Source organism: Chelonia mydas, chromosome 5 (genome assembly GCF_015237465.2).
Source record: "Chelonia mydas isolate rCheMyd1 chromosome 5, rCheMyd1.pri.v2, whole genome shotgun sequence".
Classification (NCBI taxonomy): Eukaryota; Metazoa; Chordata; order Testudines; family Cheloniidae; genus Chelonia; species Chelonia mydas.
In genome coordinates this window covers 64,369,927-64,393,528 of record NC_051245.2, presented here as the reverse complement: position 1 = coordinate 64,393,528, position 23,602 = coordinate 64,369,927, and the positions used below count along the sequence as shown (strand labels likewise).

The 23,602-nt window shown below is 39.7% G+C and overlaps 1 protein-coding gene across 6 annotated transcripts; it reads left to right on the top strand.

Moving 5' to 3' along the window:
* NUDT12 (nudix hydrolase 12) lies at window positions 1-23,339 on the top strand. Of its 6 annotated transcripts, XM_043546795.1 has the most exons (9): window positions 1-148; window positions 3,586-3,799; window positions 7,910-8,490; window positions 10,179-10,346; window positions 16,419-16,532; window positions 18,828-18,872; window positions 19,421-19,620; window positions 20,547-20,639; window positions 23,146-23,339. In XM_043546795.1, the coding sequence occupies exons 2-8, from the start codon at window positions 3,594-3,596 to the stop codon at window positions 20,601-20,603; spliced, it is 1,371 nt and encodes a 456-aa protein (XP_043402730.1). In that variant the 5' UTR covers window positions 1-148; window positions 3,586-3,593; the 3' UTR covers window positions 20,604-20,639; window positions 23,146-23,339. The 6 variants fall into 6 exon arrangements, with proteins under 6 accessions (XP_043402730.1, XP_037759263.1, XP_043402728.1 ...); XM_037903335.1 differs by lacking the exon at window positions 20,547-20,639; XM_037903332.2 differs by lacking the exon at window positions 20,547-20,639 and having other exon boundaries at window positions 121-182.
* The last annotated feature ends 263 nt before the right edge of the window (window positions 23,340-23,602 follow it).

Sequence of the window (23,602 nt, the reverse complement as noted above, 5' to 3'; positions counted from 1 at the left end):
GGCAACGCCCCCCTCCGGCCGGCCGGAGCGCGAGCAGCGCCCCGCCGCGCGCGCCGCCGGAAGTGTGGGGGCTTCGGTTCCGCCCGACCGGAAGCGGACGGTGCTGATGTTTGTTTCTCTTCCGCCTGCGCCCACCTCCTCCAAAACGGTAACGGCAGCGCGCCGGGGCTTGTCCAGCTCGGGCAGGTCCCCAGCGCCCCCAACCAGCCCTTCTGCCCTCCCCGCCGTGCTGGGGGGAGCGAGGCTCCCCCAACCCCCGCCCCGCCTTCCTGTGAGCCGCCGCTCAGCAGGGCGGCCCTTCGCGCCGCTGCAGGCCGGGTGCGCCGCCTCCTCGGGCTCCTATGGGCTCGCAGCCGGTCGGTTACACCTTCGCGGTTGTCAGACCAGAAACTGCCGAAGGGACACCCGGCGGCGGCGGCGGCTGCTGCTGCGGCGCGGGCACGTGGCTTTCCCCTGCCCTATTGAAAAAGCAGTTGTTAGGCAGCTGCCGCCAGTGAGGTGCGGCTGTCACCTCTCCAGAGCAGCCTTCACAGGCCCAGCAACAGACCCTGTCCCCCTGGTTCTCAACCTGCTCTAGCCCCTCCCTGGTGGGAGGCAGCACAAGTCCTGTCTTCCATCTGTAAGAGTAAGGTGGGGGGGGTTAGCACCTTCCATTCCCATTTCATTGGCCTGTACAAAGGGGCTGGAAAGGTGTGAAAGGGGGAGAAATCTACAGTTTAATAGAAACTGATTTTATAGGGTATGTCTATACTACCCGCCAGATCCGCGGCCAGCGATCGATCCAGCGGGGGTGGATTTATCACATCTAGTCTCCACACGATAAATCGATCCCCGAGCGCTCTCCCCTCCACTCCTCTACTCCAGCGCTGGAAGAGGCGGAGGCAGAGTTGAGGGGGGGAGTGGCAGCAATTGACTCAGTGCAGTGAAGACACCTTGGTGAGTAGGTCTAAGTATGTCAACTTCAGCTAAGTTATTCACCTAGCTGAAGTTGCATAACTTAGATTAGTCAGGTTTCAGAGTAACAGCCGTGTTAGTCTGTATTCGCAAAAAGAAAAGGAGTACTTGTGGCACCTTAGAGACTAACCAATTTATTTGAGCATGAGCTTTCGTGAGCTACAGCTCACTTCATCGGATGAAGTGAGCTGTAGCTCACGAAAGCTCATGCTCAAATAAATTGGTTAGTCTCTAAGGTGCCACAAGTACTCCTTTTCTTTTTAGATTAGTCACCCCACCCACAGTGCAGACCAGGCCATAGAAACGTGCCCAGAAATATTTTTCATAATCCACAGAGATTGATCATGATACACAATTTTGATTCTGTGCTCTTTCCTGAAAAAGTACATGTATCAATATTTCCATCTTTAATGTTTTTGAAATAAGTTTTTTAGACTTTAGTAAAAAGTTTATCTCAAGTATATTTTTTCTGGGAGTATTCCTTTTTTTCTCTCTTCATATTGTGTGGCACACTAGCAAAATGAAATTAGTAAGAATCAAACTACATGAAGCGGACAGGACTAGATGTCCTTTTGAGGTTCCTTCCAATTCTAAGATTCTAAGCCTTGGTCCATGGCAGTTTATTTTATTCCATTATACTTCACAATTGGTATCCAGGAGAAAGCATCCTCTGTGGGCTGTCATTGAATTGAGCCTTTTAAAATGGCAATGAACGTATTTCTTAAAAAATATATGTATATACTAGAGACTACACACAATTCTGAACTTTATTATTTTTATTTAACATGTAGAGAATCTAGATTCTTTATTGGTAAATCTGAGGCTGAAACTTTACTTTTTTTCTTGGGACTGTAAAACTATATATATATAATAAATTTAGTGCTTGTGAGAGTTGCTAGATTAACTGTTTAGTGCTCTGAAAGTCCAGCATGTTCAGAAGGAGGCAGTGGTTGCGCAAGCTTCCAAACTGACCTGTCAGTGTGCCTTTCTGACAACCTAAATAAAGGGGACCACCTCTGAGAGAAATGGTTCCATTTCCATGACCATCCATGCATATGTGGGTCCCCAGGCCCCCCGTTTCCCCCACCACCCCCCGCCTGCTGCATGGCTCCTGGAATACCCCCTGCACTCCAACCTGCCCTGCTCCCCCTGCCAGCAGAGCTGTCCACAGCCCTGGCTGCATGGGACAGCCCCTTTGGCCACAACAGACGTTCACAGCCTGATTGGGGGCAGGGGGGGAGTCAATTCCACAGCCAACTCTCCACCTCCCACCTCAGCTGCTGGGGCTGTGGTGCCAGCAGGGGTGTCACTCCTGGCCTGGGCCTTTCAGTGCTGTGTCTTCTGTCTCAGCTTCCAAGACGGTCAATAAGCATTTGATGGTGTCTGTTATTTGAGCACCAGTGTTTACTTTCAATTTACTGTATCTTCAAGCCTCTCCTAAAGCTAGTTTTCTTTCCTGGAGGAAAATGTGTGAGGAAAGATATTTTGTCATGTGAGTTTTGATATAAAGAAATTTGCTTGGTGATGACAATTTCATTTGAAATTAATGGCCATACTTGGTCAGACCAGTGGTCCATCTAGATCAGTATCCTGTCTTGTAACAGTGGCCGGTGCCAGATGCTTCAGAGGAAATGAGTAGAACAGGGCAATTTATCAAGTGATCCATCCCATGACATTCAGTGCTAGCTTCTGGCACTTAGAGGCTTAGGGACACCCAGAGCATGAGGTTGCATCCCTGACCATCATGGATAATAGCCACTGATGGATCTATCCTCCTCCTTACCTAATTCTTTTTTGAACCAGTTATACTTTTGGCCTTCACAACCTCCCCTGGCAGTGAACTCCACAGGTTGACTGGGTTGTATGAAGAAGTACTTTCTTATGTTTCTTTTAAATGTGCTGCCTATTAATTTCATTGAGTGACCCTGAGTTCTTGTGTTATGTGAAAGGGCAAATAACGCTTCCATATTCACTTTCTCCACACCATTCAGAATTTTATAGACCTCTATCATATCCCCACTTAGTCATCTCTTCTAAAATGAACAGGTCCAGTCGCGTTAATCTTGGCTCAAACGGAAGCTGTTGCATTCCCTCTGATCATTTTTGTTGCTCTTCTGTGTATATTTTCCAATACTAATATATCTTTTTTGAAATGAGGCAACCAGAACTTATGCAGTATTCAAGGTGTGAACGTACCATGGATTTATATAGTGGCGTTATGATATTTACTCTATTATCTATCCCTTTCCTAATGGTTCTTAACATTCTATTAGCTTTTTTGACTTGCTGCTGCATGTTGAGCAGATGTTTTCAGAGAATTATCCACAGTGACTCCAAGATCTCTTTCTTCAGCTGTAACAGCTAATTTGGGCCCCATTATTTTGTATGTTTAGTTTGGAATGTATTTTCCAGTATACATTACTTGACATTAATCAACACTGAATATAATTGATTTTCTTAAATTTCACACTACACATGACATTGTTACAATTGTATCATTTTCAAGGTGATCATTGTGGGTGAGTTTTGTTGTTCTACAAGTTATATATTTTTTCTTTATCCTTTCTTTTTTAAATAATATAAAATCCAAATTTCAGACATATTTCTGTTTTTTGTTTTTTTTTAACATAGCTGAGACAATGACAACCACCGAAAGGAACCCCATGCAGCAAATGATTTCTCAGCTGCACAGTTTTGCTGCTACTGGAGACAAGATCAGGTTGACAGCGCTGTGCAGTCATTCTCCATCCCTTATCAATGAAGCTGCTGAGAATGGTTGGACAGCCTTGATGTACGCTGCCAGAAATGGACACTTTGAGATTGTGCAGATTCTTCTTGAAAAAGGGTAAGAAAGTTAAAGGATCCTTTACTTAGGATCTAATCAGGCCCTTCCTGCCCCTTTGATTAATGTCTCTGAATGACCACTATATACAGATCCTTATGAACGTCTTTCCTCTCTGAAGTTACCTTCTGTGTTGGGGTCTCCGCCAGTTCCTCATGCCAGACTGGTGGAATTCTCCTATCTCTTAAGGTTATTTTCATTCTTGAGAGTAGTGGTAACAGGGTAGAGCATGTGCCATGCCCTAAACTGGCCATTGCATACCTCCCTTTGCATGTATAAATTGAATATGTTAACTGGAATATTTAGATTTATTAAATTTATTTTTTTCCTCAAAGCCTTAACTTTAATCCAGCACTGCCCTTTGTATTGTAGTGCAAACAGTTTTGTTTCAGTGCTTTTCTTGACACAGTTGTTGACTAGTACCTCAGTACTTCTGCAGTATTTTCTTTTACTTGTATTTCTTAGTACTCCAGTGCATCAAGTCACAAAGAATGCAAATCATATTTACAGGATATGGGACTGTATTCTGGAAAGCAGTGATTCTGAAAAGGACTTAGAGTCTTATGTTAGATAATGAATTGAATATCAGCTCCTAGTGTATTGCTATGGCTAGAGGTACTAATACAGGGGTGGGCAAACTTTTTGGCCCAAGGGCCACATTTGGGTGGGGAAAATTGCATGCAGGGCCATGAAAGTAGGGCTGGGACAAGGGGTTGGGGTGCAGTGTGCGGGAGGGGATGCGGTGTGCAGGAAGGGGCACAGGGCAGGGGGTTAGGGTGCAGGAGGGGTGCGGGGTGCAGCAGGGAGTTGGAGTGCGGGGTGCAAGAGGGGTTTGGGGTGTCGGCTCCAACCCGGCGCTGCTTACCTGGAGCAGCTCCGGGGTGGCAGCGTGGCAAAGGCAGGCTCCCTGCCTGCCCTGGCCCTGCGCCACTCCCGGAAGCAGATGGCACTGTGGCTCCTGGGGGAGGGGGAGGGCAGAGGGCATGCGCTGCCCTCCCCTGCAGGCACCGCCCCCAGCAGCTCCCATTGGCCAGGAATGGGGAACTGCAGCCAATGGGAGCTTCGGGGGGCAGTACCTGCAGGCGAGGGAAGCGCGCGGAGCCCTCTGCCCTCCTGTCCCCCACAGGGGCCGCGGTGCCAGCCTCTTCCGGGAGTGGGGCTGGGCTGGCAATTCTGCAGGCTGGATGCAAAGCTCTGAGGGGCCGGATTCGGCCCGCGGGCTGTAGTTTGCCCACCCCTGGACTAATATGATCCTTGGAGGTATAAATGAGGAGTAAGGAGTTGATATTACATCTTTATAAAACATTGGTGAGACCACTACTGGAATTCTGTATCCAGTTTTGTTTCCACACAAAAAAGATACTGAAAAATTAAAGGGAGTTTTAAGGCTACAAGAATTATTTTAAACATTATACACAAACAAAAACACCTTACACTGAGCCTCAAGGGAGTTCAGTCTATTTATCTTATTGAAGAGAAAGGTAAGAGGCAACTTGCTCGCAATCTACAGATGCCTACACAGGCAGAAGATGGGGCTCTTTAATCTAACAGACAAAGACACAACAAGATCCCATGGTTGGAAGTTGAAGCTAGAAAAAATAAAACTGGAAATATGGGGCAAATTTATAACAGTGAGACTAATTAACCACTGGAACAGATTACTAAAGGATGTAGCTTAGGGTTGTCAATAGGTGAACCGTGGGCCAAAATCTGGACCGCCAGAGGCTTTTGAATGGTCCCCAAAATCCTTTTATTTACTTATCATTTTTATTATTTTCTCTGGAGTTTGGACCTTGACTATACCTTGACCAAGAAATTTGGACCTCAACAAAAAATAATTGACTATCCCTAATGTATATTCTCAATCATTTGAAGTCTGAATCGAGATTGGATGTCTTTCTAAAAGATGCTTAAATTCAGCCACAAGTTAATGGACTTAAGGCAGGACTCGTGGGGTGAAATACTCTGGCCTGTACGTTAGCCTGGATGATCTTAATGGCCCTTTCTGGTCTTAAAGTCTACTAAAAGTATTTTTTCTTCTACTTTTATTTTCATTTTTCTGGGACACATATTTTCGTCTTGAATTGACATTTTTCTCTGGAGCTTTGCTTTCCAAGCAGTCAAAGGAGTTTATTGAAATATTCAGAGGGGCAGCATTTGTGCTAAACATGGTAAGTAGGGGGCTTACCTCTCACTCTGCCCCATTACCCTCAAGGGTAAAAAAACCTTAAGAGTTAGAGAAGTTTTGTCAGTCTCTTGCTAAGGAGCTAAAACTCAGAACTGAGATTCCTGAAAGGTGAAAGCTTCAGGAAAGTAGAATTACAAGATGAAATCATTTTCTTTTACATTTGTTTAAAAAAATATTTCCCAATCCAATCTTTACTATAAATTTTCCACTAATTGTTATAAGCAAGCATCAGTACCAACAGAAAATAGCTCATGGAGAAACACAAAGCAGTAGGAACGTACAGGTGAATCTGACCCAATATCTACTATTTTTTTAAAAAAGAAAAGGAGTACTTGTGGCACCTTAGAGACTAACCAATTTATTTGAGCATAAGCTTTCGTGAGCTACAGCTCACTTCTCTAGTCTCTAAGGTGCCACAAGTACTCCTTTTCTTTTTGCGAATACAGACTAACATGGCTGTTTCTCTGAAAACTATTTTTTTTGTAATTTATGGTGATGCTGTTGTCCATAATCCACCGGGCTTTGTATTTACAAAAACAAGTGCATTCTTTTTCTGACTTCTTGAGTTCTTAATTTCAGAACCTTCTGTTTACCAAGATTGCTATTTTCAGTATAAGAATTCACAGCATGCTGTTGCTCCGTGATTTTAAAATTGTTTTATAAGAAAAGATTTTAAACTTGAAGCATTTTACAAAGTGAGGGTCAGATTTTCCCCATACAAGATGATTCGTAGGGCATGTGCTTAGCTCCCAGTTGAGAGAACTGGTGTTGCATGTCAATGAACAAGTAATTCTAATCGGAAAAGGAAAATTCACAAGTCAAATTGTATGGGAAGATGGAATGGTTTCATATTATTTATGCTTGTAATCTTTTCCTCCTAGTCTGAAACAGATTATATGCTTTGTCCACTACAGCTGCATGAGCTCCCTCTTGCAGCACTGAACATTCGGAGCCAAAGCAAAAAAAGGGCCATGTGGTCCACCTGCCTTAGTTCTTTCCCTTCTGCAGGGGAATCTGTTCTCTCTAGGCATGGAGCAATTTCTGGGTTTTGATCCAAGACTTCCTTAATTTCTGGTGTTGTATTGCATTAAAGTTAATTAGGTATTTATGAATTTTTTCGGCGTCCTACTGTCCTGTGACACGAGTAGGAGTAGAGAAGTTATTTTACCTCTGTATTGGGCATAGATGTGATCACTGCTGGAAATCTGTGTCCAATTCAAGAAGGTTGTTGATAAATTAGAGAGGGTTCAGAGAAGAGCCACAAGAGTGATTAAAGGATTAGAAAAACCTGTCTTCATAGACTCGGGCAGCTCAATCTGTTTAGATTCACAAAGAGAAAGTGACAAGGTGACTTGATTACTGACTGAGTGCCTACATGCGGAATAAATATTTGATAATGAGCTTTTCAGTCTACCAGAGAAAGTTATAACACGATCCAGTGGCTAGACAAACTCAAACTGGAAACAAGGTGTACATTTTTAACTATGAGGGTAATTAGCTATTGGAACAATTTACCATGGATCATGGTGGATTCTCCATCCTGGCAATTTAAAAATAATATTTGGATGTTTTTCTAAAAGGTATGCTACAGGAATTATTTTGAAGAAGTTCTCTGTCTGTTATACAGAAAGTCAGACTAAATGATCATAGTGGTCCCTTCTGGCCTTGGAATCAAAGACTCCAACAGTTGGATTTAGCAGGAGAGAATGAAGGTATTGGGACCATTTGTTCATTTTATGATCACATTTCTAAATGTTCAGTGCTGTGAAAGAGTACGTACATGGCCCCAATTGGCACTACTTTTCTAAAGGCCCCCAAAGCTCAATGGCAGTGTGGATGTATCTCACCGTGAGAATATGCTCCAGCAAGACTCTTACAGAATCACAGTCACTATGGTAACCATCATTTTTCTTTTCTGTTTATAGGTGTGACAGGTCCATTGTCAATAAATCAAGCCAGACTGCACTAGACATTGCTAAATTTTGGGGGTATAAGCATATAGCTAATTTACTAGCAAATGTTAAGGGTGGACAGAAGCCTTTTTTCCTGCCAAATGATGCAATAGAGTATGAAAATTATTTTAGCAGGACACTTCTGGATAGAAGGAGTGATAAAAGAACAGATTCTAAATGGTTAAACACAAAACAAAACCATCCAGCCACCGTATACATCCTTTTCTCAAATTTAAACCCATTGGTCACTTTGGGTGGAGAGGAAGATGGTTCCCAGCAACCTGAAGTCAGGCTTTGCAGGCTGTGCCACAAGGATGTAAAGGAATACATGAGCCAGACTGAAGAAGTCACCTTGATTTTTCTTGGAGTAGAACTTCAGTTGGCTACTCTGAGTGGAGGAGTTCTGAAGGAAGATGAAGAAGATGGACTGGTTGCTTGGTTTGCCCTAAGCATAAATGCTACCTTTGCTGAACAGTTTAAACAGAAGCATGAAGACTGTTATTTTCTTCATCCTCCAATGCCTGCACTGCTGCAGTTGCCTGAAAAAGAAGCTGGTAAGGTGTCCAAAATGTAACTTTTAGCAATTGTCTAATCAGAAAAGAGTGGATGGGAAGTGGGAGCAGGGCCATGGAAGGGCTCCTGTATTGGCTCCTATTTTCCTCTCTCCTACTGATTAGTTGCATGATCTTCAGCAAATCCTTACCCAATTTGTGTGCCTCCGTGATGCCCATAATAAGCAGTAATAATATATATCTTCCACATAGGAGAGTTTTGTTGTTTAATTGTTTGAAGTATGTCTTGAGATCCTCACATAAAAGGTACAATGTTTTTTATAGAACGATTGAATTAAAAAAAGAGAGCCAACTAGTGCAGGCAAATTCCATTGTTTCCAGGGGTTTTAATTAAAAGTCTATGACCTGATTTTTTCACTAGCTACAACTGGTCTTATAAATATTTGCATACACAGTTGAAAGATACTAATGTCTGCAAAATCAAGCAATAATATTGTAACTGTATGCAATATCTGTGGGGAACATGTTGTGTTAAGTGTATGAGTGGTTTTTGTAACACTGGCCCAGGAATTTTATTTACCTCTAAGTGGGGAGTGTTCCCTACTGCTCCACCAGGAACTAAAAACAATAGGGGGTGATTAAGATGAATCACTTAATGATAAATACCCCCCCAGAGAAGTACTGCCCCCTGGGAAGGCTTTCATATACTGGTTTACACTGGGTTTTCCAGAGACCAACAGACAAAGAAAGAGCTTTTAATGTAAAAAGACTGAGTTTAAATTAACTCAGGACCATCTTTCTGAACCAGCAAATAGGCAGGACCTTCTGTCCAAGATGGGCCCTAACCCTTTCAGAAGGATTAGAAAGTCTGGCCTGCTAGGGCCCCATAAGACTGATTGGTGACTCCCTAGTATGTTTAATGTTTTCTTTGTTTTCTCTGTAATGCTTTTACCTTAAGAATAAATGTGTTTGCCTAGAAAAATCTCTGTTATAATTTGTAGCTGCTAGCAATAAATACACTGTTTATAGCACTTGGAGAGACAGCAAAGCACAGGCAATGGCCTTTAGGCAGACTGGCTTGCTTGGGATATTGCAGTGTAAGGCAGGTCGCTGTGCAGTCTTAAAACTCCTGGTCAGGAAGGAGAGAGACACAGGACTCCCCCCAGAAGAGGTGCTTGCTAGGAGCTGAAACCTATAGTGGGTGCTATCTAGAGACCATGGGAGAGGGAATACAGGTACAGTTACCCCGAAATTGTTATGTCCTGCACTAGTGTAAATGACTGCACAGAGTTCAGGACAAGGCAGCTCTTAAATTAACGTAGTTAAAAGGGAAAATAGATAAGGGAATTTGAACAATATGAGAGGTTTCAGAGTAACAGCCATGTTAGTCTGTATTCGCAAAAAGAAAAGGAGTACTTGTGGCACCTTAGAGACTAACCAATTTATTTGAGCATAAGCTTTCGTGAGCTACAGCTCACTTTCGATGAAGTGAGCTGTAGCTCACGAAAGCTTATGCTTAAATAAATTGGTTAGTCTCTAAGGTGCCACAAGTACTCCTTTTTCTTTTTGAACAATATGAGATTATCAAGAGGACATTTTAAACGGTGGTTTTAGTTTGATCTTCCTGTTGAATTACGAGAATTTTCTTGTTGTGCTATATATTTTAAAAGATTAGAAGGCTTGTAAATTGATTTTATGTGATCCTATCATTTTGGTGCATTCTTTTAAAGGAGTAGTAGCCCAGGCTAGATCTCTTCTAGCATGGCATAACCGATACCAATTCTGCCCAACATGTGGCAGTGCAACCAAGATTGAAGAAGGAGGCTACAAGACGACCTGCTTAAATGAAGACTGTCCCAGTCTTCAAGGTGTTCACAATACATCGTACCCAAGAGTTGGTAAGAATATCATAAAAATAAACAATTAGCTTAAGAAAACTGGCTTATATCATAGAATCCATTTAGTCCAATCCCTTGCACTGAGGCAGGATTAAGTATTATCTAGACCAGTGGTTCCCAAACTTATTCCACCGCTCATGCAGGGAAAGCCCCTGGCAGGTTGGTTTGTTTACCTGCCGCGTCCGCAGGTTTGGCCGATTGCGGCTCCCAGTGGCTGCAGTTTGCTGCTCCAGGCCAATGGAAGCTGCTGGAAGCAGCATGAGCCGAGGGACATACTGGCCGCTGCTTCCAGCAGCTCCCATTGGCCTGGAGCAGCGAACCGCAGCCTCTGGGAGCCGCGATCGGCCGAACCTGCAGACGCGGCAGATAAACCGGTGCGGCCCGCGAGGGGCTTTCCCTGCACAAGCGGTGGAACAAGTTTGGGAACCACTGATCTAGACTATCCCTTATAGTTGTTTGTCTAACCTTGTTCTTTAAAACCTCCAATGATAGAGATTCCACAAGCTCCTTACGTAATTTGTTCCAGTACTTACCTGCCCTTACAGTTAGGAAATTTTTCCAAATGTCTCATTTAAATCTTCTGTGTTGCAATTTAAACCCATACTTCTTGTCCTGCCCTTAATGGATTAGAAGAACAATTTATCACCTTTCTCTTTATACCATTCTTTTACCTATTTGCGACTTCTTATGTGCCCTCCTCTGTCTTCTCTTCTCTGGATTAAACAAACCCAGCTTTTTCAATCTTGCCTCATAGGTCGTGGTTTCTACACCTTTAATCATTTTTGGTATTCTTCTCTGGACTTTTTCCAGTTTGTCCACATCTTCCCCAAAGCGTGCTCAGAACCAGACACACTACTCCTGTTGAGGACTTATCAGTGTTGAGCAGAGGGGAAAAAATTACTTCTAATGTGTTTCTTACAGCACTCCTGCTATACATCACAGAATGATGTTTGCTTTATTTTCAACAGTATTACATTTTTGACTCTCATTTAGTTTGTGATCCACTATAGCCCCCAGATCCTTTTCTGCAGTACTCCTTAGCCAGTCATTTCCCTTTTGGTATTTGTGCAACTGAGTATTCTTTCCTAACAGCAATACTTTGCATTTGTCCTTATTGAATTTCATCTTATTTATTTCAGACCATTTCTTATTCCAGTCCTGTCCTCGAGCCCCTCCCAGCTTGGTGTCATCCACAAACTTTATAAGTATACTCTCTGTGCCATTATCCAAATCATTTCTGAAAAAATTGGCTAGAACCAGATCCAGGACAGATCCCTGCCGGACCCAACACAATATTTCCTTCCAGCTTGATTGTGAACCACTGATAACTACTCTCTGAGTACAGTTTTCCAGTCAGTTGTGCACCCACCTTATAGTAGGTTTGTGTAAGCTATATTTCTCTAGTTTGTTAATGAGAAGGTCAGATGAGACAGTTGTCAGCATGCTTCAGTGGGTCACAGCTGAGAATACCAGGTTCAGGACAAACTGCTGAGAAATAGGGTAGACTAACCCCAAACTGGTGGTTATTCTATTCTTATACCACACCAGTAACAAAAGTAAACTTCTGTCTCACCACGTTTGTTAACAGAAAGTCAAAGATGGAGTCTCTTTAGGCATTCCAGCCATTGTTTTACCACCCAGACACTGGCCTCTATGATGAATGGTTACTGAAAATCTATTTAATCACATATAGAGTCCTCTAATCCCAAGAGGTCAGCCTCATAGCCAGGTCAATATATAACTCAGATCTGTCCCAATAATCATGCTGCTGCCAATCCTTTAGTAACTAAAATCTAAGGGTTTATTAATAAAAGAAAAAAAGAAGAGAGTTAAAAATGGTTAATAGATCATATACATACAAATAGTTGCAAAGTCCTTTTATTATGTTTGTAGCAGTGAATGGAATAGACTGCTAGTTTGTAAAGTCTCCCTGGTAACTTCCAAAAGATTGGAAAGTCCTCAGTCCATAGTTTAAAATGCTCTGTTTTGTTATAAGTCCATACTCCAGAGAATCAGGGTAGGAAAGGAAAAATGGAGATACCTCAGGGGTCTTTTACAATCTTTGCCATATGCCTGGAAAGTTCCTGGCTCAGAATGGAGTCCAGAGTCACATGAGCATATCACATATCCTTACATGCTTCGATGACTCACATGGGTAGCCATTACCCATATACTTGCTGAGGTATCCTCAGGAAGGCTTATTGGGCGCAATGAGTTTCTTCTGTGGCCCACTGTTAGAGTGAAGTGTCCTTAATGGGCCATCAAGCTTGACTAGTCCACTCACAATGGGCTGGCGAGAGTGGATGTAAGCTACCTTGTTGTTGTTACTCCAGGAGCAAACACATTTGAGATAGAGATACATAGCCAATATTCATAACTTCACAAGGATTTAAACAGGATAATCTTATTTAGCAAATCATAACTTCTGCATTGACACCTTAAATGATATACTTTGTACAAGATTTGTTGCAAGTGCATAACAGTGGTATATATGGTCATATTCAATCATACAGCATCAGAAAGGTATCAAAAGCCTCACTAAAGTCAAGATATATCACATCTATTGCTACCCCCCCCACCCACAAGGCTTGTTACCCTGTCAAAGAAAAATGTTAGGTTGGTTTAACATGATTTGTTCTTGACAACTCCGTGTTGCCTGTTACTTAGCTGATTATCTTCTAGGTGCTTACAAATTGATTATTTGATTTTTGTTTGCTCCATTATCTTATTTACATTATATTATTATTCACCACTTAGGTCACTGTATTCATGTATCTTAATCCCTTTTAATTCTCCAATCCTTTTCACTCAGTCCTTCCAAGTCTTTTTTTTAACTATCTCGCCAGACCTCACTCTGTTAGTTTTATTCAAGATAAAATAGTCCAAGCTTCTCTATCTTTGAGTTGTGCATGACAAAAAAAAAGTTTTAATTCAACTTCAGCCTCTTGTGTTTCAATGCAGGGCACTAGAAATCCTATGTTACAACAATGTAAGCAAATTATTAACATAACATTATTAACATTCTCTTCATCCACAAGCATCCAAGTCCTCATCATCTCAGGTCTTGATTATTGCATCCTCCTTCCCTCTGGCTTTGACAAATCCTGTCTATCCCCACTTATGTCTAATCCAAATGATGGTGCAACAATCGTTTTTCTGGGACATTGTTTTGACCATGTCACACATCTCTCTGTGTTCCTCCACTGGCTCCCCTTTCTCTACTGCATCAGTCATAATCTAGTTGTCTTTACTTTTAAGGGCCTTCATGACCTAACCCTGCTCAGCCTGTCTTCTGTTAGATGATATAGGGACATTGACTCAAGCCTTTATTCTGCAAAAGATGCCAGTTTTGGTTGTCCCATTTTTTTAAATTTTCCAGCAAGCACCTTCATGCTTTCTCTCATGCTGTCTTTCATCATAAAAAAGGCTTGCCATAGATATCCACAAAGCCACCTCATCATCATCCTTCAGATCTTTCTAAAAACTCATCTGCCATTTTGTTTACAAAAAAAGTTCTACAGTGCTTAGGCGACTGTTATTGCTGCCAACACTCTTTTTCATGCTTTTGTTTCATGCTATTATTTCCTTGTGCCATCTGTTTGTTTTATCCACCTGTTGTCTGTGGTCTGGTACTTAGATTGAAAACCCTTCAAGGCAGGGGCTGTCTTTGTATTATATACTTGTTCAGTGCCTCATACAAAAGGCCTCAGCCTCTAGGTGCTACTCTAATACAGAAAATATTACAGTGTGGCATCACAATGTGCTTACATCTTACAGTCTTAAATAATTTTTAAGACAGTAAAATGATTCTGCAATTAGTGTGTAAAGGCCTGCCCCAGAAGAACTGCAACAGTTCTAGAAAATCCATGATAAATGGTGACCCTGGCAAGAGATCTCATAGAACTAGAATCTTTTCTTTTGTTATCCATGTAACATCTGCACTTGGAAAGTTGTTTGAGAATTTGTTGTCTTAAGCTTGTGCCAAAATCCATAATCTAGCATCTTTTTACTGTAAAGGTTAATTTGTAGAATTGTTTTGCTTGGCATTCTGAATGTTGTACATATTGTACAAAAGGTAGTTATTTTATTTAATTGTAAAAAGATATTTAGATCTGTACTGTGAACTAGAATAGGGACAGCTGTGCAATAGAGAGGATACTTACTTCAAAGACTAAAAAAACTATTTTAAGTAGCAAGCTTTTGTAACAAACAGGTAAAATTCAGGGCGGAAATTGCCTGCTTCTGAAACCCTTGTCATGTAAAAAGATATGTGCCCGTAGGTAACAAATGAGAGAATTCTATCCTTCTCTCCAGTTACAGAGTTCTGGACTCTCTGCCAGGGAAATATAAAACATTTGAAGTAACATGAATAAATTAAACAAGTAAACAGCTTTTCTACCTATGCCTTGTCATCATATTTTTCCTGTCTTTCCTTCTTAGTCTCTCTCTTCCCCCCTTGGCCCTTTACCATATGGATAATATATTTTCCACATTTATTTTCTTGAAATCTATGCTTTTTTTAAATCCATTTAGGTTAGTTAAATGGCCCTCATTACCTTAGTATCTAAGCACCTCAGAGTTTTTAAATCCTCACAACACCCTTAAAGGAAGGAAGTACTATTATCCCTGTTTTGCTGGTAGAGAACTAAGGCACATTGAAGCTAAGTGACTTGCCCAAAATCACACAAGAAGTCTGTGGTAGAGCAGGGACTTGAACTGTAGTCTCCTAAGTCCTAAGTTCCTGTCTTAATCACTGGACCATCCTTCCTCTCCTTAGCCTTTCAAAAGCTTGAGATACTGCATCTTTCCTCTCATTCCATTGTCTCCCCATCTTTTGTCTTGTATCTTCACCCTTTGACCTCTTTTCCTTTCCCCTCACTCTGTAGTATGTCCCTCCCAATCATAGTATGTTGTATGTCTGGTCCTTCTCTCTTGCTTTTTGTCTGTTGCTTCACCTTTTTGTTACTCCTACCTGCTCCACTCGTCTCTTGTGCTCTGTGGACTGTGCAACTTACTAAAATCATCAGTAATTTTTTCTTTACAGTCTTCAACAGGACACACTAAGAAAAGGAGTAAGATAAAATGAAAGATTGCTGAGCCAGCATTTGTTGGTGATACCTTTTTCTAATAAAGCTGGCAGCCAGCAGGACTTGAAATTCTGCCATGTGCTCCATGGCAGGTACTTTTTGAATAAGGCACCAATCTTTGAGAAGCATTTGCCTAGTGAGATTGATAAATCAGTCATTCTAACAGAGGGGGAAATACAAGAAGGAGGATAGTGAGGCAGGGAAGATAAAGAAAGTAGGATGAATACCAAGGCAGAGAGAGAGAAAGGGAAGGCAAAAAAAACCCATAGATTTTAGGATGGTTAAATCAGGGAGAGGCAACCAAGAAGGGAAAGAGATGACTGAAGACTGGTATAGAAAATGGGGAGAGGCTCAATGTAGATATGATTGATGGAAAGTGGAGAAAATAAAACAGAAAATTAAAAGAAAGAAAAAGACACAAAAAGGAAGAGGAGAGGGAAATGGATAAAAATCCAAAGGAGAAAATGAGAGCTAGAAACCAAGAGAAGGAAATAAAAGGGTAAAAATGAAAAAACATGACAACATTTAGATCATTATAATAATAATATCTAGCTCTTTTATAGTACTTTTCATTTGGAAATACATCCCACAGATCTGTGACTGAGGAAGAGGTGATGGCTTATCATCCTTGCTGTTGAAATTGTTGCCTTCTGTTGGATGTGTAACTAGGTTAATGCTGTGGGTACTTCAAGAAATTGCATGCAGTTGCAGGTAATTTATATCCTGGCTCTCAAGCCTGGGCTAGTTAAGTACACCTATTAGGCATGTGTATTACAAAAATAGGTGAATAGAGATCTCGTTAAAAAACACATCTTGATAATACCTGCATTGAGGCATCTACGGAATTGGAATTTCAAGCTCTTAAATAAACTAAATCTGTATTCACACCATGAATATTAAACAAAGGATTATACATGCCTGCAATTTGTTACTATATTTTGAGCCCCAAAAAAGTTTAAATATATTTCTTTCACGTGCATTCCAGATCCTGCAGTGATAATGCAAGTCGTTCATCCAGATGGGAACCAGTGCCTTTTAGGCAGGCAGAAGAGGTTTCCTCCTGGCATGTTTACCTGCCTTGCTGGATTTGTAGAGCCTGGTGAGATTTTTTTCATGACTTTAATGTCAATTCATTTTATATTTCTATCCCAACTTACACTTGAAATTGCCTGGAGCTTTTCAAAAGGATTTTCCTGCAAATTGATTTTAAATAGCACTGTACTTTGAAAAGAATGTCAGAAGTTTGGTCTACATTAGGTCAACTAAATGTGTATATTATCTATTAGGTATGTTTTATAATAAATATTCCACACACCTTACATATTGGCAGTTAGGTTTTTTTAAGGAACATGTGTCAACTTGAATATTTTTTAAGGTTAATTTCAAATAATTCCATTTTATGATAGAACATCCCATGCCCTAAGTTAAAAAAAAAATCTTTACGCATCTATATAAGGATTTTTTTCTATTCCCCCTCATGGTATTTATGAGAATACTTTTGGCCAGGAAGAAACTGAAATTGAACTCAGCAGGACTACTCATGCTTAAAATTTAGCATGTGCTTAAGTTTTTGCAGGATCAAGCCGTAAATGACTGTGCAGAGGAACAGTGAAAGTTCAAAAAGCTTTCTAAAATGCACAAGGTAAAGTGAAGATACTTTTTTCTGCTAGCTGTTTTCAGCCATAATAGTCTCAGGTAGTAACATAATTATAGTGGGTACAAAATTTTCAGACAGAAATGAGATTTTCAGTTTGTTGGCATCCCTTTCTGCTGAAATCTCTTTTCCTTTATTGTCTAGAGAATTTAGTACAAATAAACTGTACTCATTCACTACTATGAGGTTTTGGTACAAATGAACAGCAGGGGAGAAGGAGGGCACTTGGCTGCGCATGTTAAGGACAGAGATTAAGGCTTAATATTGAATTACTTGTTTTTTGTCACTATCCACAACTATGATTGAAACATAGTTTTCTGTATTGACTTTTCTTTGTTTTGGAAAAAAGGGGTAAAAATTATTTCATGAAACACTTACTCTAATGCATCTTATTCACTAAAGAGACCATAATGCATAGCTAGGTCCAAAAATTATCTGTGTGACTGACTTCTGCTATGTAGTTGAATTAACTGGTTCAGATAAAATAAGAATTGACTCAAATATTATTTTAGAGGTAGAAAAAGTTTGGATTTTTTTTTTTTCACTTCCCCACTTGTCCCACCTTCCCTTGTATTTTTCATTGTCATATCTCTTTGCACTTTTTGGTTTTGAGTGGACATAAAGTTCTGAAATACAAGGACATGTGTTCTGAAATACAAGGAAATATCAGAGTATTTCCAGGCTGAATTAAAGACTGTATTATTGGAAATCTCATGAGCCAGCATATTTTCATGCTATCTTCATACCAGTTTTGCTTATCAAAGAGATTTGGCTAGTTTGGATAAACAACCAATGAGCTTCCCAACTCTTCCAGGTTCACCCGTGAGCTATTTATTTACTTGAGAAACCTTGTAACAATCAAGTGTTGGAGAACAAACATAAATTATGAAAGAACAGTCTCTTATCTGGCAGCTAAGCGCCTAGTTGGTTGAACTCAACCTTCTGCATTAATGGGCTAGTCTCTTACTAGTCAGAATAGAAAACATAAAAGATGCACAGTATATTAAGATCTGCCTGAGAGAAATTCCAATGACTGCAGATCCAGTTTAAACTTCAGAGAAGGGAATTTTGGAAATATTTGTAGATAAGGCACTATGTTGATGCATGGATTATCTACTTTAAGGAGCCTTTGACCACAGAATTTAAGGAACAGGTTAGGAGTTATCTCATATAACAGTAATGTCTATGTTGTAATTTAATTCGGGCAGGGAAGATGTCACTTGCATATCTAAAGCAAAGATGGAAGAAAATAATTGGATATTATCCACAAAAGAAAAGTAGCAAGAGGCACTGTCAGGATATAATAGCGCTAGAATTCTGAGTTTCATATTACTGTACCAAGGGGTACTAGTCACCATTCAGTTTGGCAGAAGAGTGGTGTATTTCTTTATGCTAGAGATCTTCCAAGATAAAGGTGACATTTATTCATGTTTTAGTCTTACCTGACAGCTCATCCTTTGATGAACAAAGCTTCTTCTTTTATGGGAAATATGTAGGGTACTAGAATCCTAAAGAATGTAGGCCAAGATTTTCAAAAATAAGAGCCAGAAGGTAGGAAAATTAAGGAAAAATGTAACTGACTTCAGCCATTTCCCATGTACAAATAATATATTATAAACTTATCCAGTGCACGTATGCCCACAATATATAAATATGAATGTTCCTGAGGGTCGTGTTAAAGTTTTCCATTATAATTTGAGTTAGAGGAATTTAGTGTCTGTTTTGTGTTTCTTTATATTGTGAGGTGCAAAGGAGGCTCCTTGAAGAGAGGAAGAATGTGTCAGAGTGGGTAATGTAGGCATGTGTTTGAGTGTATTTGAATATCTACCATCTTTTTACTGTTGATTGTCATACTTCGAAAGGCTTTGTTAATTTTTAAACTGTAACATTCCACACTATTATAGTCATAGTACAAACCTTAAGTTAAAGTTAACAAAATTATTTACCTGTTATAGTGAGAAAACGATTATTTGTTTCAAAGTTAATTTGAGGTAAAGTGTGTTAAATTTTCTGTACATTTCGCATAGCAATTTCAAGGACTAATGGTAGCTTTACATAGGAAATATACATTATGATGCTGGTATTCTGGTATTTTTATAGTATTTATTTTATTTTATTTTTATTCATTTTGAAAATGTTGCTTTGGTGCCTGCCTTTCTTTTATTACACTGCTGATTCTCATACTTCAGATCTGTGTGCTACCCTGGGAACTGGACGCCTGTAGATAATTGTTCAAGGCAATTTTAAATCTTTTGAGTCAGTTCAAAGCACAGAATGTAATCCTTACTTGGAGAATTTTCATCAGATGCTTGTTCTTTGCCCTGTTTGATTAGGGGAAACAATAGAAGATGCTGTTCGAAGAGAAGTAGAGGAGGAGAGTGGAGTCAAAATTGGCCATGTTCAGTATGTCTCTTGTCAACCATGGCCAATGCCCTCCTCCCTAATGATTGGTTGCTTAGCTGTTGCAGTGTCTACAGAAATTAGAGTTGACAAGAATGAAATAGAGGATGCCCGTTGGTTCACTAGAGAACAGGTAAAGTTCAATTTAATTTCTTTCTCTCATTGATTGTTCTGTGATTGTATCGGTTCTGGTATACAATAGGGATGCACTCTTTTTCAGCAAGTTGAATAGGTGTTTATACGCACCACATCATACAGTGATTACATTGTAATTGTAAATTACACATAGCCGGAGAAAGATAGCTACTCATAAAAGACTGCGTGATGAATGCTGTGCCCACTGCAAGCCCATTTGAAGACATTCTTGCCATTCTTAACTATTCAGTGCTTCTCTTGGGGCAGTATTTATTGTTAGTTATTATAGTACCTTTCTATTTACTTCCTTGAGTTTTGTTTGGATCTAGATCAGAGAACTATTAAGTAGCATTCATTTTTGAGCTTTTTCTAAAAAAAAAAATTTTTTTTTAGAAATACTTGTACTATTTTTTAAGAGATTAAAAAAGAGGATTTGTTATTTTTTGACATATATTTTTCATACAGTTGTAGGCCCCAGTCATCCAATTCACTGTGCATGGGCATGCCCTGTGTACTGTGCAGCACACTCCAGGATCAGAGTCTAAATGGGTAAAACTAGAAAACTAATAAAAAACACAATGGATGGAATTTTAAGCATAACTATAAGACAAATTACACAAGGCTTTTTTGTTGTTGTTGCTCAATTCCTTCCCCCACCTTTTCTGTCGGTTAACATTTACAGTGTTATATATACTTTATATGCTTTAAACTGCAGTAGGGTCCTTAATGTCTTATATAAGTGAAGCAAATGTGTCTCTATACATTTTGTATAAGTAACAAACAAAAACTACATTCAGCAACAGTGAAGATGGCATCAGGCCATATCCTTCCACCTAAAACCTTAAAAGCATGGAAATAAGTTATGGGGAAAGATATGTGCATTCTTTTCCACCTTCATATTGCTTTCACTTCTATCTCCTACAGATCCCTGCTCTGTTTTTATTACTGAATTCTTCACTATCTGAAGGAAAGAGGAGTTAGTGTGTAGCATCAGTGCAGCATTTATATGCTATGCAGGTGTGCATTTTATTAGCATATTAAAACAGGACTTTTTTTTTTTTTTTTGGCCTGTATCCTGTATGGTCATGATAGAAATTAAAATAAAGTTTATTGAAAAACACATGTATGCATCCAGGTCAGTCTGAGTAATACAGGAGTACCCCAGTTATCTGAATCACCTACTCATCTGCATTTCAGTTTGAATAATCAGAAGTTTAGTATATTGGGATTCTCCTGTCTTTAGACTGTAAATTTCCTTGCTGGTTTCAGTCTTCTGTATGACGTAAGTTGTGCAGGAGTGAAGCATGCAGCTCCACTCCCCATGTACTGAAATCCTATGTGAACCTCCATTTTTACAAGGCAACATGCTGTAGTTTAGTGAATAGGCAAGTTAGGGTTATCAGAGTTCAGTACATTAGAATTCTACGATACATAGGGCCTAAACCTAGCCTACCTGTGCATTAATTTTTTTTTGTTTCTCTGTCTAAATTTGTAATGGAAATGGAGAATAATTTATTTTCAGATTTTTCAAAAGGGAGTGTCTAAAATTAGGTTCCTAAACCTGTATGTAGGCACTGAATAAGAGTAGCCTGATTTTCAGAAGTGCTGAGCTCCCACAAATTTTATGAAAGTCATGGGGAGGTGCAGGTGCTCAGCACCTTTGAAAATCTTTTATTTAGGTCACTTTTATTTAGAAGCCTAACTTCAGGTATCTGTTTGCCAATTATTTTCATAAAGCAGAAAGTAGGATGAACTGGATACTTTAAATACAGTAGAGATTTCTCAAAAGATGATTGAAAGATTATGGGGCAAATGTAAACTTTCAGTGAAGTTTCACAGCCTTACACCAGTTCTGAATTTGGCTTTACATGTTGTAGGAGATTTGTGTATTATAAATAAAGTTAAAATTTTGGTCACAATTATTTTTAGTAAAAGTAAACAGTGACCTTTTACTAAAAATAATGGGTGGGGGGGAGGGCTGACAGCTCCGGGGCCCCCGCCACCCTAGGGCACGGGGCTGAAGAAGAAAATGTCACGGAAGTTTCTGAAAGTCACAGAATCCATGACTTCCATGACAATAGCTTATCCTTAATTATAAAGAGTCTACCAGAAACTAGTTTTAAAATAGTGTAAATATGTTCATAGCATGTAAATCACAATTTTATAAGGTGATGGTCCTATGTGAATGTCTTTCTGTAATTGCAAGGTAATACACATTGGGAGGAGTAATTTTAACTAATGTACACATTTCTGGGTTTTAAATTAAATGTGACCACGTTGTAAAAGACCAAGGCATTGTTGCAGAGAATTCAGTGTAAATATCTTCTCAGTCCTCATCGGAGGTCAATGCCCCACACTTCAAATGGGAGGAGAAAAAATGAAATAGAAAATAATAATAAAAATATTATAATGCCACTATAGGTATATATCAAAGATGCACCCTCAGCTGGACTGTGTTCAAGTTCTGCCATTCCACCAGAAAAAAGATACAACAGAATAGAAAGTGATCCTAAGACAAGCAATGGAAGTGGTTAGAAGAACAAAAAGACTTCCATGTGAGGAAAGATTGAAAAGGATTGTTCAGTTTAAGGAAAATACAAATAAGAGAGGTCACGATAGAGGTATAAATTAATGAATGATATAGAGAAAGTAAATTAGGAGCGCCTCTTTACTGTTTTTCATAATACAAAACCAAGGGAGCCATTCATAAAAATAGACAGCAATTTTAAAATTGATAAAAGGAAATGCTTTTAATAAACACACCATATAATCTCTGCAGCTCATTGCCCCGAGGGACCGTTAGGCCAAGATCTTAATAGGGTCACCCATCTTTCAAAGGAGTAGCAAATGTTGGGGCTGTGAAAGTCAGTTTCCCATTAAAGAAGAAATCAGTGGCGTAGAGTCTGGGTATATTCTTAGAGCAACTTGTTTATTTTAAACGATATGTGCAGGTTTTAAACACAGATGTCACAAACAGCATGTGAGGTAATCCCTTTTTGTAGGGATTTCAGGCAGACACTAAGACCTGCTTTTCAGGAGCAACTCTGCATCAAGAATTTAATTAGTAAATTCCATTACTGCTTACCACAGCTCCCCAAAAATATGTATCAGAAAAATAAACAACACAACATTTTCTTCCCAAACTAAAAGCTTGTTCACACACAAAGAAAAAGAACTTGTAAGATAGTGTACCACCAGGAATCTTGTGATTCCTGCCCTAGCAATCAGCTACACAAAAAGATTAGACATTTATATGGTTAGTGAGAGTGTACACAGTTACTTTAGAATAATAAGCTTGCAGGCTTTAGGACATAATTCACTTGCTACCTGATGGGTTAAAAAGCCTTTCCTCTTGTTTCTTGCACCTTCCTCTGATGCATCTGGTAATGGCCTCAGTCAGAGAAATGATACTGGACTTGGAGAAAACCACTAGATCACTCCTGTATGGAAATTCCTACGTTCATGATAGATTCCATGTGTTTATAAGATTAATTTACCAAAACAAAATCTGTATGTATTGCAGGTCGTGGACGTTCTCATTAAAGGAAACCAGCGTTCTTTCTTTGTGCCACCGCGTCAAGCTATTGCATACCAGTTGATAAAACACTGGATTGGAATGAATGCTCACCTTTAAATTCAAGGAACTGAGTTCTTTGTGTTAAATTACTGTTTCCAGTGACTGCTAACGTAAATAAATTAAAAATAATTGGTCATTTAGTAAAGTGTGTGACTACAGTAATTTTTGAGTTTCTTAGTCCTTTGACTCCTAAGATATACTTGTACTCAGTGATTCTTTTCAGAAATTTGTTGGAGTGGGACAGTGACCCAATGATTACCCCAAACAAAAAAGTCAACATTAAAGTATCATTTTGAAGGTTTTTTATAATCAGGTTATTATTCTGCCCTTCGCTATCCCTCCTTTTATTTTCCAGCACTTGTCTGAGCTCTTCTGGATCTACTATTTTTGTTTGAGACATTAG